Genomic DNA, 16459 nt, shown 5'->3' with positions numbered 1-16459 from the left:
GGAGAATCATACTATAGTATTTATAGACCTAGGTCTAACCTTTTAGCATGCCATAACACGCTTTAAGGTAAGAAAATATTGAACTTCTAAAGGCCGGCAAACATTTCTTAGGAAAGTATTTGAGAAAATATTTTTAAAAAATATATTTTTTGAAAACAGTCAGCTTAATCACTCGGTAAAGTAACTGGTATCCGAACCTGTGACCATACTTAGTAGTGTTTGGGCCCAAACATGGGCCCTCAATAATCACGCCTAAATCCGCCCCTCTAGCATGGAAGCCTCCCAGTGGGGCCCACTAGCCTTGAATTCCGTGCCTACATGGCAGGGAATTTCCTCACACTTTTCAACGCCTATAAATGCAGGGCAGATCCCCATTTATTAAGGTACGCAATCCTAGACAGCACACCTGGCAACCATTAATTAATATACATACTGACTTGATCGTCGGAGGGGCGATCCCGGATCCACCCCCGGGGTAGTCTAACCTTCGCTTTGTGCAGGTCTCCGAGCAAGCGGGCCTTCATCAACCCTAATCTCGATCATTCCCACCTAATAAAAATTTTAAATACGAAACAGGTTGGCGCCGTCTGTGGGGACTCGAACTAAAAGTCATGGCCATCACTCGGAGAAACCAAAGGAGGCAGAGGGCTCCCGCTCCCTCTAACCGCTCGAGAGCGCCATCTCCTGAAGTGGCGGACGAGACAGCCGGGGACCCCCGTCTCGCTCCAATGCTCTCGGCTCGAAATCAGCATGTCCTCGAGGAAATCAACCCTCGAGAGGCGGCAAGTGCTGTGAATCTTAGGATGCCTCGAGATAGGACTGCTCCAACTCCAGGAGGTCCTCAACTCCCCGAGCACACCAGTCCTCATCCGGTCACCCAGCAGGACCTTCAGCAACTAGCTGATCGTCTTAGCGACAACTTCGAATGGGGCCTCCGAGCTCTGATGCTCAATTTCCAGGTAGGAGAGAAGGAACTTCGAACAGGAACTCCACCTCCAGGACCTCGACCAATCACAGGTCATCAAGCGGACAATCAAGATAACCGCAGGTTATTGCCCTCGATCCCCCGGGATCATCACGGGTGTCTCGACGGGCAGCTCAGGCCGCCCCGGGAAAGGGGATGCCCGACATGTCATCAACGAACGTTACAGGAGGATCGACAACCGCGACGCCAGGGTATCTTAAATGAAAAGAGGGGTCAGTCAAGGCAAAAGACGCCAACCCCCACCCTAACCGGGAGTAGAGGGAACCTCGAGAGAGGGAACCTCGAGAGAGGGAACCTCGGGAGAAGGAACCTCAAGAGAGGGAACCTCGAGAGAAAGAGCCTCGAGGGCAAGAGAAACACGGAAAGGAACCTCAGGAACATGAGCCTCGACAAGAGAAAGAGCCTCGGCGCCGGTGGGGCCATAGGCAACGGTCGTCGAGCTCCGAGTCCAGTCATGGATCAAGCCTTCAGATGGGGAACCTGGGATTCACCACGCCATTCAACGAGAATATTATGAGAGCGTTTACCCCTCGAAAGGTCAAGGTTCCCCCGATTGACCATTATGACGGGACAACTGACCCATCGACCATCTAGCCGCCTTCAAAGCACAAATGAGCATCCAGACCAGCAGTGAGGCCGCATGGTGCAAGTTCTTTCCCACCACCCTGAAAGGCTTGGCTTTAACTTGGTTCACCGAGCTGCCTTACGGGAGTATATCGAGCTTCACCGCCCTCGAAACGGCGTTCAAGAGAACTTCATCGCGGGAAGGAGGCATAGAAAACCAGCATTCATCTCATGTCGATCAGACAGCGGAGGGAGGAGGACTTAGCAGAGTACATCAAGAGGTTCAACGCGGAGTCCCTCAAGGTATCTGACCTACAGGATAGCGTGGCCTTCACCGCTCTTATGTCAGGGCTATACCTTCGAGTAGGTTCAAGCTGAAACTGGCCGAGAGTGAAGCCTCCTCGTTCTCAGAAGCCATGAACCTGGCCCAGAAATTTATACAAGCCTCCGATATCTGTAAAACTCATGAGGAGCCAAGCTCCGGGAAAAGAAAGCATGAATACACCCACGGGCAGACAATCCCAGAGATACCCTCGAAAAGAGAAAGACAAGAAGCCTCGGTTGGAGAATCATTGGAACGACCCTCGATACAACCTGAACCAAAGAGAAATCTACCTAGACATCAAAGGGAAGTACCCCATGCCGAAGCCTCACCCAATTCGAACATCTGTCAATAAGCGAGACAAGAAACTCTGGTGTGAATTCCATCACGATTATGGCCACACCACGAGAGAGTGTCGAGAGCTCAAAAGAGCCTTGGACAAATTAGCTGACGAAGGAAAGCTGAATCGATATCTCAAGGATCCTAAGGAAAGAAAAGTCGAACCCCGGGCGGAAAAACAAGCTCGAAGCGACGAGACGGCAGGATACATCAATGTCATTGCAGGTGGATTTGCTTCAGGAGGCTTAACCAGTCGCTCTCGCAAGAAGCACCTCTACACCTTAAAACACGGAAGTGATGCAAACTCTACTGCCACATGCCCGACCATGACCTTCAAAGACAGTCGCCGGCCAATACAAACCCCGCATGACGACCCGCTGGTTGTCGAGATGAAGATTGCCAACCTTCGGGTAGGCCGTGTTTTGATTGATAGCGGAAGTTCCGCGGATATTATCACTATGGATTGTTTAAGGAAGCTGAAATACGAGGAAAAAGATATTAGTCCCATCGATCAGCCGCTGGTGGGTTTTGGAGGTCAATCAGTTCATCCGCTAGGCTCGGTCAAGCTACCGACTCGGATGGGGGAAAAGAAGGCAGGACGAAATGTCATCGTCGATTACCTTGTGGTCGACACTAGTCTCCCCTATAATGTGATCATTGGACGACCCACTCTCAACAAAGTCAAAGCAGCAATATCAACGTATCAATTGCTTTTGCAATTCGAAGGGGACGACGGGAAAGTCGCTCAGTTATTCGGCGGTCAGAAGTCTGCCCGTGAGTGCTACGTCAATAGCCTGAAAAGCAAGACAGGATGACCCACTCGAAAGAGGAAAAGCCCCGAGCCAGAAGAACCCCTCCCTGTCATGGGGCTCTATGTGGCTGATAACCCAAAACGGTATGAGCGACCTCGCCCGCAGATCGAGATGAAGAGGTGCACATAGACAAGGAGCAGGGTCGCACAGTTCGAATAGGGAAACAGGTCCCCGAAGAGACTAGGGCCCGAATCCTAGAGGTCATAAAGGAATTTCAGGACGTCTTTGCTTATTCCGTCGATGAGATGCCTGGCATCGACCCCATCCTCATGGTACATCGACTCAATATCCAGGAGGGGCATCGTCCAGTCAAGCAGAAGCTCAGGCACCAGGGAGCCGAGAGAAGTGCAGCAGCCTCCGAGGAGGTCCAGAAATTGTTGGCCGCAAAATTCATTCGAGAATGCCAATATACTGAATGGCTGGCCAACGTGGTCTTAGTCCGGAAGCAGAATGGAGCTTGGAGGATGTGTGTCGATTTCACAGACCTGAACAAGGCCTGTCCAAAAGACGACTTCCCCCTCCCTAAGATCGACAGGCTCGTCGATTCGACAGCCGGTCACGCATTATTTAGCTTCATGGATGCCAATGCAGGATACCATCAGATTCCCATGGCTGAGGAGGATCAAGTCCACCCGGCCTTCACTACAAGTTCGGGGTCTATTGCTATAAAGTCATGCCTTTCGGCCTCAAGAATGTTGGGGCCACCTATCAACGCTTTGTAAACAAGATGTTCGAGAAACAAATCGGTCATAACGTCGAAGTATATGTCGACGATATGATCGTGAAAAGTAGGAAATAAGAGGATCACGTATCTGACCTGAGGGAAACACTCTCAACTCTCCGCGCCCATAAAATGAAATTAAATTCGAAGAAATGTGTCTTCGGCGTGAAAGGGAGGAAATGCCTGGGTTTCCTCGTCGACGAACGAGGGATCGAGGCTAATTCCGATAATATTCGGGCCATCATCGAAATGAAAAGCCCTCGAACAGTCAAGGAAGTCCAGCGCCTAACCGGTTGCATGGCGGCCTTGGGGCGTTTTCTATCTAGGTCAGCCGACAAAAGCCTCCACTTTTTTCAAGCTTTAATACAAGCAACGTTCGAATGGGGTAGTGCAGTAGAAGATGCATTCCAATAACTCAAGAATCATCTCGCAAGCCTTCCCAAGCTAGTTTCACCTTTACCAGGAGAAACACTTTTCGTCTATCTCGCAGTGTCGGACCACGCTGTAAGGGCCTGTTCTCCCCAGCTTATTTTCAGTTCAGTTCAGTTCAGTTCAGTTCAATTCAGTTCAGTTCAGATCAGTTCAGTTCAGTTCAGATCAGTTCAGTTCAGCTCAGACCAGTTCAGACCAGTTCAGTTCAGTTCAGTTCAGCTCTTGACAATACTTTTACTCTCACATATCACTATTCATTTCAGTTCAGTTCAGTTCAATTCAGTTCAGTTCAGTTCAGATCAGTTCAATTCAGTTCAGTTCAGTTCAGTTCAGTTCAATTCAGTTCAGTTCAATTCAGTTCAGTTCAGTTCAGTTCAGTTCAGCTATTTTATGCCGAAGAGAACAGGTCCTAAGTGCGGTCCTCGTGGCCGAACGAGAGAAAACCCAGCACCCGGTGTACTTCGTAAGTCACGCTTTTCGAGGCGCGGAATCGAAGTATCCCCCAATTGAGAAAATGATCTTCGCTCTAGTTCTAGCCACCCGAAAACTCAAGCCCTACTTCCAGGCACACCCTACCCGAATACTTACAAGCCAGCCCATGCGGAAGGTAATGGAAGGGAAAAATCAGTCCAGCAGAATTACGGATTGGGTCACCCAATTATCTGACTATGGTATCGAGTTCGAGCCCCGGCGCGCCATCAAAGCCCAGGCCCTTGCCGACTTTATTGCAGAATGTGCCCCTCGACCAGAGACTGTCGAAGAAGGATCTTGGAGTCTCTTTGTGGACGGGTCTTCATCAAAGGTGGGATGCGAGGCTAGACTCTTGATCCTTGATCCCCAGTCCAACATGACCGAGTACGCCGTCAAGTTCGACTTCACTGCTTCGAACAATGAGGCCGAATACGAAGCACTACTCTTGGGCATTCAATTATGTAAAGCGGCCGACGCTCGAGAACTCAAAACCCACTCCGATTCTCAATTGATAGTAGGGCAGGTAACTAGGGAATATGAGGCTAAGGAGGATAGCATGCGCATGTATTTGCGGAAAGTAAAAGAGGAGGTCGCCAGTTTATCTCACTTCTCAATAACTCATATCCCTCGATCGGAGAACCAGCAAGCAGACGCCTTGTCAAGGCTAGCTAGTTCAGGAGAAGACCTCTCGCCTCGGCCTATAATGTGGGAAATTCTGAGGGCACCCAGTATCAACAAGGCAGTGAATACCCTCGATAGGAGCCCTACTTGGATGGACAACATCATAGCTTTTATTCAAGATGGCAACCTCCCTGACAATGAACTCGAGGCCGAGCGTATACGGCGACGAGCAAGATGGTTTGTATATCACGAGGGCCAGTTGTACAAAAAATCGTTCACCCACCCGCTTCTTCGTTGTCTCACCCCCGGAGAAGGAGACTACATCCTTCGAGAGACACATAGAGGATCGTGTGGAAGTCATCAAGGAGCACGGACCATCACTGCGAAAGCATTGCGAGCATGGTATTACTGGCCTACCATGAGGGAAGACGCCTCGACCATGGTCAGAAAATGCAAAGAATGCCAGATGCACACTAACTTGCCTCATCAAGCTGCAAGTACCCTCACTACTATCCAGGCCCCATTGCCCTTCGACATGTGGGGCATGGACCTCCTAGGACCATTTCCACCCGCATCCGGCCAGCGAAGGTTCCTACTTGTAGCAGTGGATTATTTCACTAAATGGGTCGAAGCAGCACCTCTGGCTTCGATTACTGACAAGCATGTTCAGCAATTCATCTGGCAGCACTTAATCACAAGGTTTGGAGTCCCTCGAGTACTCATAACAGACAATGGCCGCCAATTCAATAGCGGTCCTACACGCGACTATTGTTCTAGGTTCGGGATTGAGACCAGATTCTCTGCCGTTAGTTGACCACAGACTAATGGGCAAGCCGAGGCGGCCAACAAAGTGGTCCTAAAGGGGCTCAAAACAATGCTCGAAGGGGCCAAAGGTTCATGGATAGTTGACCTCCCAGGAATTCTATGGTCCAGCAGAACCACCGTTCGAGAAGCAACCGGCCACTCACCCTTTAACCTGGTCTACGGCAGCGAAGCTGTTCTACTTGTCGAATTGGGCATCCCTTCCCCCCGTATCACATTCTACGACCAAGAAAGCAATAACGAGCGGAAAAGGCTTTCCCTCGACCTCCTCCCCGAAACACGAGGGACAGCCCTCCTTCGGGCTATTTCCTACAAACTTAAGCTCACCCGATTATTCAACCGCCGCGTCAAGAAGCGGCCTTTTCAAGTCAACGACTGGGTGCTCCGGAAATTCGAGTCCACGGGGCGACAACCTAGTCTGGGAAAGTTACAACCTAACTGGGAGGGACCATACCGTGTGACCTCGATAGTGCGCCCTGGCACCTACCGGCTCGAAGATCAAGAGGGCCGACCACTACCTCGACCATGGAACGCAGATAATCTCCGAAGATTCTATGTTTAAATTGGTTTCTCCCTCGAGTGTGGGGGCATACCACATGCTGACCATCTTGTAAGACACTGAAACATGTGTCCAGTTATTTTGTAAGGTACTAGAAGTATGCCAATGTAAAATCGCCTATTATTAGGCTTCATCAATAAAGATGACCTTTTTAAAAGCAAAAACAAGTGTTCTCGAGTTGCCTTGGGCTCATTGGCCCCTGAAGAAGCCTCGATCGAAGTCCCTAATATTCTCGAGTTGCCTCGGGCTCATTGGCCCCTGAAGCAACCTCGATCGAAGTCTCTAATATTCTCGAGTTGCCTTGGGCTCATTGGCCCCTGAAGCAACCTCGATCGAAGTCTCTAATATTCTCGAGTTGCCTTGGGCTCATTGGCCCCTGAAGCAACCTCGATCGAAGTCTCTAATATTCTCGAGTTGCCTTGGGCTCATTGGCCCCTGAAGCAACCTCGATCGAAGTCTCTAATATTCTCGAGTTGCCTTAGGCTCATTGGCCCCTGAAGCAACCTCGATCGAGGGCTCTAATATTCTCGAGCTGCCTTGGGCTCATTGGCCCTGGAAAGCAACCTCGAGTAAAGTCTGAAAATCATTTATGAACAAGCGTCGAAAGTTTCTAGAAAAAGCAAGTAAAAACTCGAAGGACAAACCGATAAAGAAAAGCAGAAGTATTATTCCATTAATCATAAGTACAAGCCATCGAAGGCATTACAATGCAAGCCCAAAAGAAAAACTAGATCAAACAAGAAAGCCTAAGGGTACAAATGTTAACCCTAGTAGGAGACATAAAAAGACAGAAGCCAAGGGAGAAGGAAGAGAAAAAAGAGGAAGGCTCGAAGCAGGCCACGGCTCATCCCTCGAGATTAGCCGGGTGAGGAGTTTTTTCCTCACCCGACCCTTCTTCCTGAGAGAGTGCCTTGACACCCTCCTCTACCTCACTCCAAGAAAGGCTAGGGGCAAGCTTCTCGAGAACCAGCCGAACCTTGCGAAGCGCCTCGGCCTGGCCAATCTCAGAAGCCTGCAGGGAGGCGTCCTCGAGGAAGGTCGTTCCCTCCTCAGACTCTTTCCAGTCAAGGACGACGGCCTCCCGGCACTCTCAACCTTTTCCTCGGCCCTCTTGCAGTCCTTGGCCGCGGCCCTCTGCCTCTTGCTAGCAGAGTCCCTTTGCTTAAGGGCGATGTCGCGCTCCTGCTCCAGCTCGGCCTTCTTCTCCTCGAAGGCCCTCAAAGAATTGGCCATCGATTCTCGAGCCTCGGAGAGCTGCATCTCAGACAAGCGCAGCCGGTTGACAAGAGTATGCCTCTCGTCCCAGGACATTTCCCCCGAGGCCGTCCCAGGGGCCAGCCCAGGGGTAGACCTCCGAGCCAAGGACAGCACCCTAATTGACAGCTGAAAAAGATCGAAAAAAGAGTCAGGTTAAAACAAAAGAATGTCGAAATTAGAAGAAGAGGGTTTAGCAAAAAGTATCATACCTCGGTTAAGGTGGCCTTGACGGCTTCGACCTCTTACCCGCCGGGCGACAGGCACGCCTTCTCGTCCAGTTCCGTCACCAGATGCTCCGAAGCCTTGTCGAAGTGGGCAACCATCTCAGCCCTCGAAAGGGCCGAGAAGGGCAGTCTCATGGACTCCTCGAGGAAGGGTTTCTTCTTCGAGGACGCCGCGACAACGACCGCGCCCGGGGGAACTGAAGCAGATGGAGCAGGAGGATCCTCAGCCTTGATCGAGGCAGGTTCCTCGACCTTATTCTCTATTGGCTCCACCTTAGGAGCCGAGATGAAGGGTAACTGTTTTTCCCCCTCGAGGGACGGATCCACCTCCTTTTTTTACCACGGGAGATCCCGTGGCGGCCCCCGAGGAGGAAGAGGACCCAAGGCCAGCCTTCGCCAGGCTTCGACGCTTGGCTGGCCGAAGTGCCTCGGCCGTTATCAATGGTGAAGACATCTTGAAGCGAAGGCTAGAAAGGAAGAGAGAATCAAATCTTAGAGGGAGAGAGAAATGAGAATGGAATTGTGATACCCCTTAGGACTAATTGTTCGTACTTATAGACAGTATTGGTTGCAAGTCCCCATAAAGTAGCATTAATTATCTCCATTTAATGGGCTCCCACGTGGCAGAGCCCAAAAAGGATGCGCATGATCCACATGCCTACGCTAGCTGACTACCTCCGGCATTCAGCCACGAGAGCACTCAAGCATCGAGTGACAAAACACAAACAAAACTCAAACAAAAAACAAACAAAACACAAACAAAACTCAAACAAAAAACAAACAAAACACAAACAAAAGACAAACAAAAGACAAGCAAAAGATGAGCAAAAAATGAGCATTCATTTCCACAAAAGGCTGAATACATCCTAAAAACCACGAGGGTTTAGCTAAAAATGAATATTCATTTCTACCAAAAGAGATAAACTTAAGGTGCCTCGCAGGGCGTAACTAATGACAAAAGGTGAACATAAATCTAGTCAGAGCTGCTCGAAGAACCACTCTCGGAAGTCTCGGAGACCGCTTCGACCTCCTCACTATCAGAAGAACTCTTGTTCGAGTCCGCTTTGGCATTCGAGCTCTCTGGGACCACTTCCTCCGGTACCTCGAGCTCCGCAGAAGCCTGAGGGTCCCCAACATGGTGGGGCTTCTCACCCAGAGCCTCAGCAGCATTAGCAGCAGCGTTCACTTCGAGCACAGGGCTGGCCTCCTGGCCCTCGTGAAAGGCCTCGTCAACGGAGATGTTGTACTCCGCCTCGACCGGAGACCAGCTAGCTCGGGATACACCTTCCTAATGGCAGCTTCGAGCCTCTCGACTGCCTCACGAGTGGCCACCTCCGATGCTTCCAGGCCCATGTTCGCCGCAAATTCGAGACCAGACCTCGAGTTCTTCCATTTCTCGATTATCTCATCCCGTTTACGCTGAACACTGTCCCCTTGGCTCGTTAAGTCCCTGACCCTGTTCTCAAGGGTGGCTTTCTCAACAGCCCAAGCGGCCCTCTCATCCTCGAGAGTCTTATTTAAAGCCTCGATCTCCTTAGCTTGCTCCTCGCACAGCCCCGACTTCTCCTTCAGACCCTCTCGAAGCTTGCGATGGCCGGCGGTGTATCGATGACTCATCACCGTCATGCGAATCGAGTGCTGAAAGGAATACACCAAGTTAGAAAAGAAAGGGTAAGGACCAGTAGAATAAAAGACTAGTCCCAGGAGAAATTCCAACTTACATCAACCCAGGACGAGTGAAGTTGCTCGACTTCCTCCTCCTCCGACATACCTCGAATCAGCGTCAGATCAGGCCTCGAAACAAGCCTCTTGACCAACGAGTTGAAGAGGTCGGCCTTCTCAAGGGTCGACTTCTGAGTGAAGTCACGAAGGTCATCTTCGGCCTCCACCACCTTCCTCTTCTTAGCAAGGGGAGGTACTTCCCCTTGAGCCAAAGAGTCTCCAGACTCCGTGGTCGCAGCCGATTTACCCTTGGACCTCGAAGCCTCCCTTGCAGCTCGAGGGGCGCTCCCTACCTCAACAACTCTTCTCTCGGCCTCCTCACGAGGCGCGATAATGGCAGACCTCGTCGGAGGGCGGACCTTCAACCTCTTCGAAGGATCCTGAAAAAGAAGAAGAGTGAGACAAAGCAAGCATACTAAACAAGATATAGCTTCTGCATCTTAACTTAAGTAAAAGTTACCTTTGGGGCTCGAGGGACTTTAATCTCGCCTTTCGACAGCTTCATCTTAAGCTGCACTTGAACCCGTTGGTTGGCGGTTAGGCGCTTCTGCATCTCCTCGTCGAGTTCTTGGCGAGCTATGACTGCCAAAGGCAAAGAAAACGATTAGTACATTAAAAACAATGGTAGGTCGAGGGCCTTAAGCATACAAAGTCCCTACCCGGAGGATAGGCCGGGCTTAAACCCATTGCCGACAAGAAGTGCTCATTGCTTAAGTCATCCATAGCAGGGTTCCAGTACTGAGGCACCTGTTTCTTGTCCCCTCTATCGAGGATGGTAAGACACTGGCAATAAATGGCTGCCCGAGCCTCCTCCTTCGACATGGGAGGCACTGACCTGTTCATCCACAAATTGGGTCCATCAACCAAATGAACCACTGGGAAATCCCACGGCTCAGCTCGATACACGTACAAAAACTCAGTACGAAAGTGCTGCTGATTCGATGGCATAGTACCCACAACTTTGTAGGGAAAGCGGACCTGGAAGCTCCACCAGCCCTCTCCATTCGAGCGGGAAGACATGACGACCGATTTCATCATATTCCTCCATAATACCAAGGAAGGCTGGGTACCCATCATCTTGCAGATAGCTAGGAAACCAACCATCGAGCCCACACTGTTGGGCATCAGTTGGCACAAGGCCAGCCCATAAGAATCCAAAACCTCGATTATAAAGGGATCTATGGGAAACCTCAGCCCCACCTCGAGATGGGCTTTGTACACCGCTATACAACCTGTGGGAGGAGTGCAGACCGTCTCTACAGGCTCCGGGATATAAAGAGCGTAGGGGTGTTTGATGAAGTATGAGCTTTCGAGAAAGCGTAAGTTTTCCGACAAAAAGTCCATAAACGGCCCTCGATTGTGGAAGCGGGCTATTCCCTTGGGCAGGTTGTCCTCCTCGTTCCTGCCGCTGGTGCTCGCGGTGAGGGAATTACTCTCGTTACTCTCTTCCATCACCCGAACAACCTGGTTATCGAGGAGATCATCTAAGTAACTCCTAACGGCTCGGGATCGAGCAATTGTAACAAGGTGGGGAGGATTATCTAGCTCCCCCTCCCCACCAGAGGGCACGGATAACCCGTCACTCGAATATGATAGGGCGACAGGGACCTGAGCGGGGTCCATGCACTCGAAAGCCACGGACACCATAGGGACCCCCCCGATGAATACCCCGTCGAACAAAGGTTCTAGGAGGGGAGGAGGGGTCCCCGAGCTGGAAGAAGCTCTCCCCAGGTCCATCGATGGGGGACTCCATGAAGAGCGGTCCATAAGGACAATAAAGAGAAAAAGAAAGAGATTGTACCTTGTTTGAAGACACACCCTCGAAATCCGTCTGCACCACGAGGAAAGGCTATCGATCTTCAGGGCTCTCGAGATCGGAAAGAAGGCAAGATTCTCAAAAGGATCAGCGCAACACAAATGAGACAAAAAATCAAAGTACCTGTCTTCACTTATATAGACCGCCTGAAAAGGACGGTTTATCTTCCGACAGACTCCAGAACACCTCAAGACGCCACGTCAATGGGCCTCCCCAAAAGCCCAAGAGAATGCTAAGCATCCTGGACCAACACCACCTAGCTCCCCTGAAGCTTGGGTAGGGACCTAGCTCGATCCAACGTAAGCACGTCCGGGTACAAAATCCGCGGAGCTCTTAACTCCTGGCAGTCGCGCCCAGACGGAGGCCAAAGCCCTACCTTAGGCACTCACCCTCATCGAGTGAGGATATCTCGAACGGCTTCATCTTCGAGATTGACGCCCGTCAAGCGCCACGGCGTCATACCCCTCGAGTGAACCAGGGACGCCTGGGTAATCTCGAGCGAGGCTACTTCCTCAGTGTTGTCCGAGGCTCATCAGCCCCACAATCACGAGCGAAGACTCAGAACTCCTTCAAGTTATACAAACCCGGTCGATAGCTTCGAACGAAGTCTCTGAAGGTCCCTCGAGCTGCCTGGAGCTCATTGGCCCCTGGAGCAACCTCGAGCGAGAACCATAAACCTCCTCGAGTTGCTTGGGGCTAATATTCTCGAGTAACCATGAGCGAGGTCCTTAGGGTCCCTCGAGCTGCCTGGGGCTCATTGGCCCCTGGAGCAACCTCAAGCGAGAACCATAAACCTCCTCGAGTTGCCTGGGGCTCATTGGCCCCTGGAGCAACCTCGTGCGAGAACCATAAACCTCCTCGAGTTGCTGGGGCTTATCAACCTCATGTAACCTTGAGCGAGGTCCTTAAGGTCCCTCGAGTTGCCTGGGGCTCATTGGCCCCTAGAGCAACCTCGAGCGAGAACCATAAACCTCCTCGAGTTGCCTGGGGCTTATCCACCTCATGTAACCTTGAATTCCGTGCCTACATGGCAGGGAATTTCCTCACACTTTTCAACGCCTATAAATGCAGGGCAGATCCCCATTTATTAAGGTACACAATCCTAGACAGCACACTTGGCAACCATTAATTAATATACATACTGACTTGATCGTCGGGGGGCGATCCGATCCACCCCCGGGGTAGTCTAACCTTCGCTTTGTGCAGGTCTCCGAGCAAGCGGGCCTTCATCAACCCTAATCTCGATCATTCCCACCTAATACAAGTTTTTACCCGAAACAAGTAGTATTCTGAATATGTAATCAACTGGTTCCACATATTTAGAACCCTGTTGTTCCCATAGTAAGAATAACACAAACAATTCCACCAGAAATATCATACATAAGTACTACATGAAGACCTAAGTTGAATCAAAGAAAAGATCCTAAACTATCTTCATGTAGTTCAATCCTTGAAGCTTCCGTTGAATCAACAATGGAGAACTTTGCCTTTTCCTCGAACATCTTTGAGAGGGCCTCTTAACTTGAAGTCTTGGAAAACCTGTTTGCTACACAAGAACACATCATAGTATAGCAAATATTCTTTTGACTATTTCATTATATAGTAAGGAACAGTTAGATATTAAGTTGTTTCCAAACAGCCTAGAACCACATGTATTAACAATTGTTCTCTGCAACTATTTGTCATCATTCAAAACCTAGGAGACTTAACAAATTCCACTTTTTGATGATGACAAACTCTTTGTAGTTTCATGTAACCAACAAGTTAGTAAATACATGTAACTTCAACCAAAGCTCAAATAACTCATTAAGGGAGCTTGCTTGACACAAGAATCACTGGGTAAAATAGTGAACTATTTCAACTGTTTCCTAAGACTCTTTTTTCTTAATTAACTTGAAGAATATATTATAACTCTATTCTTGACTTAGGCGCTTTCACTTCAAATTTACCCCCTTTTTGCATCATTAAAAAGTACTCAAGATAGATCCATTACACATAAGTTATCACTTAATCAAAAAATAGTAACGTCAACTACCATTCAAGTTATCATGCAGCAAGAAATCAAGTTAGTCACACAACTTACAATCCTTAACCAAACACAATTTATCCAAATACAAACACGCAAAGCTAAACGAGAATACAAATTACATAAGAGAATGTTTTGTAATATGGAGGGGAAAACAGTAAAGCGAAAGCAGTTTATCCGAATGCGGTGGGGGAAACATCTGGAAATAACAATCACTCTTCATTATCATCTTATTCCTATCCTTTTTCCTCTCAATTAGAGGCATCATAATCATCTTCTTGGTTGGATGAGGAATGTGAGGATCCATCACCTTCTTCATCTTGCTCATCATCATCATCTTGATCCCTAGCCATAGGATCAGCAGGAAGACGAGGATCAGCAGAACAGTAGAACCTTTACTAGCAGAAAGTTGAGCCTTTATTTTCTTTGGAGGAAAAGAACCTGCAACTCAATCTCGTCCAAGTTCTTCTCATGCTTAGTGACCTTACACGTATAGGATTTGGACATACCCTCAATCACAGCAACATTTGTGTTGGTTCCCCTTATCATTCTCTTCTTCTCCTTTTTTTTCTCAACTGGTATTTTTAACTCCTTGAACCTCATCATATCTGGGAAACATTCAACCAATTATGCCCTAATAGGAAAAACAATTCTTGAGATGATCAATTATTATGGTAAGGAAATAGATCTTGATCTTTTGCATTAGTAAGTAAATGAAGACCATCTCCATTATACGCATTGTTCCCCTACCCTGAGCCTTAGGAATTAAAACTTTGGTGCAAATGGAGTAGAACCAACATAATGGGATCACATAAATTAGCAGATTGGTAAGTTACCTTCTTGGAATAGGAAATAACTAGTAGTAGGCCAACCATCCCTAACATACTTATCAAACCCATGTTTTGGAACACTAAGCAAAGAAGCCACAGAAGAGGCAGATATGGAGATTTTGCTCCCAAAAATAGTAGATCCCAAAGAGATACCAGGTATATAATTGCTCCAGCTTCACATAAAATTCCCTAACAGCATCCACATAAGCATTCTTAACATCCTCAAAAAAGGCATCCAACCTTGAAATTCTAATAAATCAAGAATCGCAAATTAAGTAGGTAAATTAAAATAACCATCTTCTACAGAACATCCATACAACACACTTCTCTCAACAATAGGAGTAGAACCAGTAGCAATACGAGTTTCAACGTCCTTTAGGGGAAAACTTATAAACCTCATTGGATATTTAGGAATTGCAGGGACATCTTAGGGACTTATCCAATGTATATTTCTCCGTCCATAATCCATAGATGGTTAATGAACCATTGATTGAGTTCAGATGTGTAACACCCTGACAATTCTCTCGTTCCAAAATACCTTTTCAATATAAAACTTAGAGAATCATCAACGCATGATCGCCCGTGTGATAACGTATCGGCTTATTCAAATTTTGCAGCGGAAAACATATAACCAAACTCTAAAATTGAAATATAATAAATAAGGAAATAACTAAAAAACCAAACAAACCTTACTTCAAACCAAACTTAAATATAAATGTATTTACTATAAAACAATAAGTAAATCAATCTGTCAAACAGCTTTCCATTCCCAAATTCCCATGATGCAACACCTGCACACCTGCAGATGTCAATGCACTAAAGAATTTGCTCACCAAGAATGGGTCATCATAGGTTCAATAAGGCAAAGCCATGATCAACACATACAAACACAACACGTAATCAGCAAAGCTGAGTGCTACATAATAATATATAAACATTCCTAACATGATACTAATAATATAACAATCTGCAGATAACTTTTACTAAATTAAACTTTAAACTTCTTTTTATTACTTTAGTGGAATAATTATTGGACCGAGTTGTCTAACTAAAAACCAGAAATCACCTAGGAAGACGAAATACGAGCATGACTCCGTATTTCATACTGACCTGCGATATCGAGGGACCTTTGAATAAAAATAGGAATTATGATCAATATAATACCCAGAAAAAGTCATGGCTCGCTCACCATGTACCTCAACTCCTGATTGTCCAACTTCATATGTGCATCAGTCTAAAGTTTATTACTATTCAAACTTCACTTTACATGATTTACAAATTATCACTTGCTATGACACACAAGCAATAGATACATGAAATTAAACATTCACAACATAATTCCTTTTTGTCTTAGGATTAAATAAGTGATTACACAACTTACAACCCAACATTAGTTCCTTTTTAATTCAATCCTTCTTATTTGTTGAACCTAGCCAATAGCCAACTTACATTTTAAAGACATAATTTATCAACTTACCGAATAAGACCCACAATCATCATAAAGTAGTGAAAATAATAATGTAAGGGAACACATGATTCAACTCAAAAAATATATTAATTCTCCCATATGAATTAATAAATAAAGTTCCCAACCAACATGCTTGTATCAATATTCCATACAAACATGATTATATCTCATAATTAAATCTCATATTTACATGTTCTCACACAAGCATAAAACATGTAAAATTCGATCATAATAGAAATCATATATGAACTCGCAAAGTTCCTATACATGATATTACATAACTTTTTCTTCCTAAAATCTAGTGATGGCCACTGGTGCGGGCTGGGCGGGCCGGACCGTGGGCCAAAGCGGGCTGGACTGAGATTTCACAGCCCAACCGGACTGTGAAATTCATGGGTTGGGTGGGCTGGTCCGCGAGCTGAAAACTCTTGGCCCACACCGGTCTGTTACCGGTTTTCACGGTTCGAG

The 16459-nt window shown here is 47.6% G+C and overlaps 2 protein-coding genes across 2 annotated transcripts; both read left to right on the top strand.

Annotated features, from left to right (window-relative positions):
• Positions 1-2014: 2014 nt before the first annotated feature.
• On the top strand, positions 2015-3025 carry LOC130591831 (uncharacterized). Its single transcript, XM_057395766.1, has one exon. It carries the CDS (start codon positions 2015-2017, stop codon positions 3023-3025), a length of 1011 nt encoding a protein of 336 aa, XP_057251749.1.
• Positions 3026-4785: 1760 nt separating this feature from the next.
• LOC130591830 (uncharacterized) lies at positions 4786-6081 on the top strand. The gene has a single exon (XM_057395765.1). The coding sequence runs from the start codon at positions 4786-4788 to the stop codon at positions 6079-6081; it is 1296 nt and encodes a 431-aa protein (XP_057251748.1).
• Positions 6082-16459: the final 10378 nt, after the last annotated feature.

Source organism: Beta vulgaris, chromosome 6 (assembly GCF_026745355.1).
Source record: "Beta vulgaris subsp. vulgaris cultivar EL10 chromosome 6, EL10.2, whole genome shotgun sequence".
Taxonomy (NCBI): Eukaryota; Viridiplantae; Streptophyta; class Magnoliopsida; order Caryophyllales; family Amaranthaceae; genus Beta; species Beta vulgaris.
Note: the sequence above shows the minus strand (reverse complement) of the source record. Positions and strands in the feature narration are given on the sequence as shown.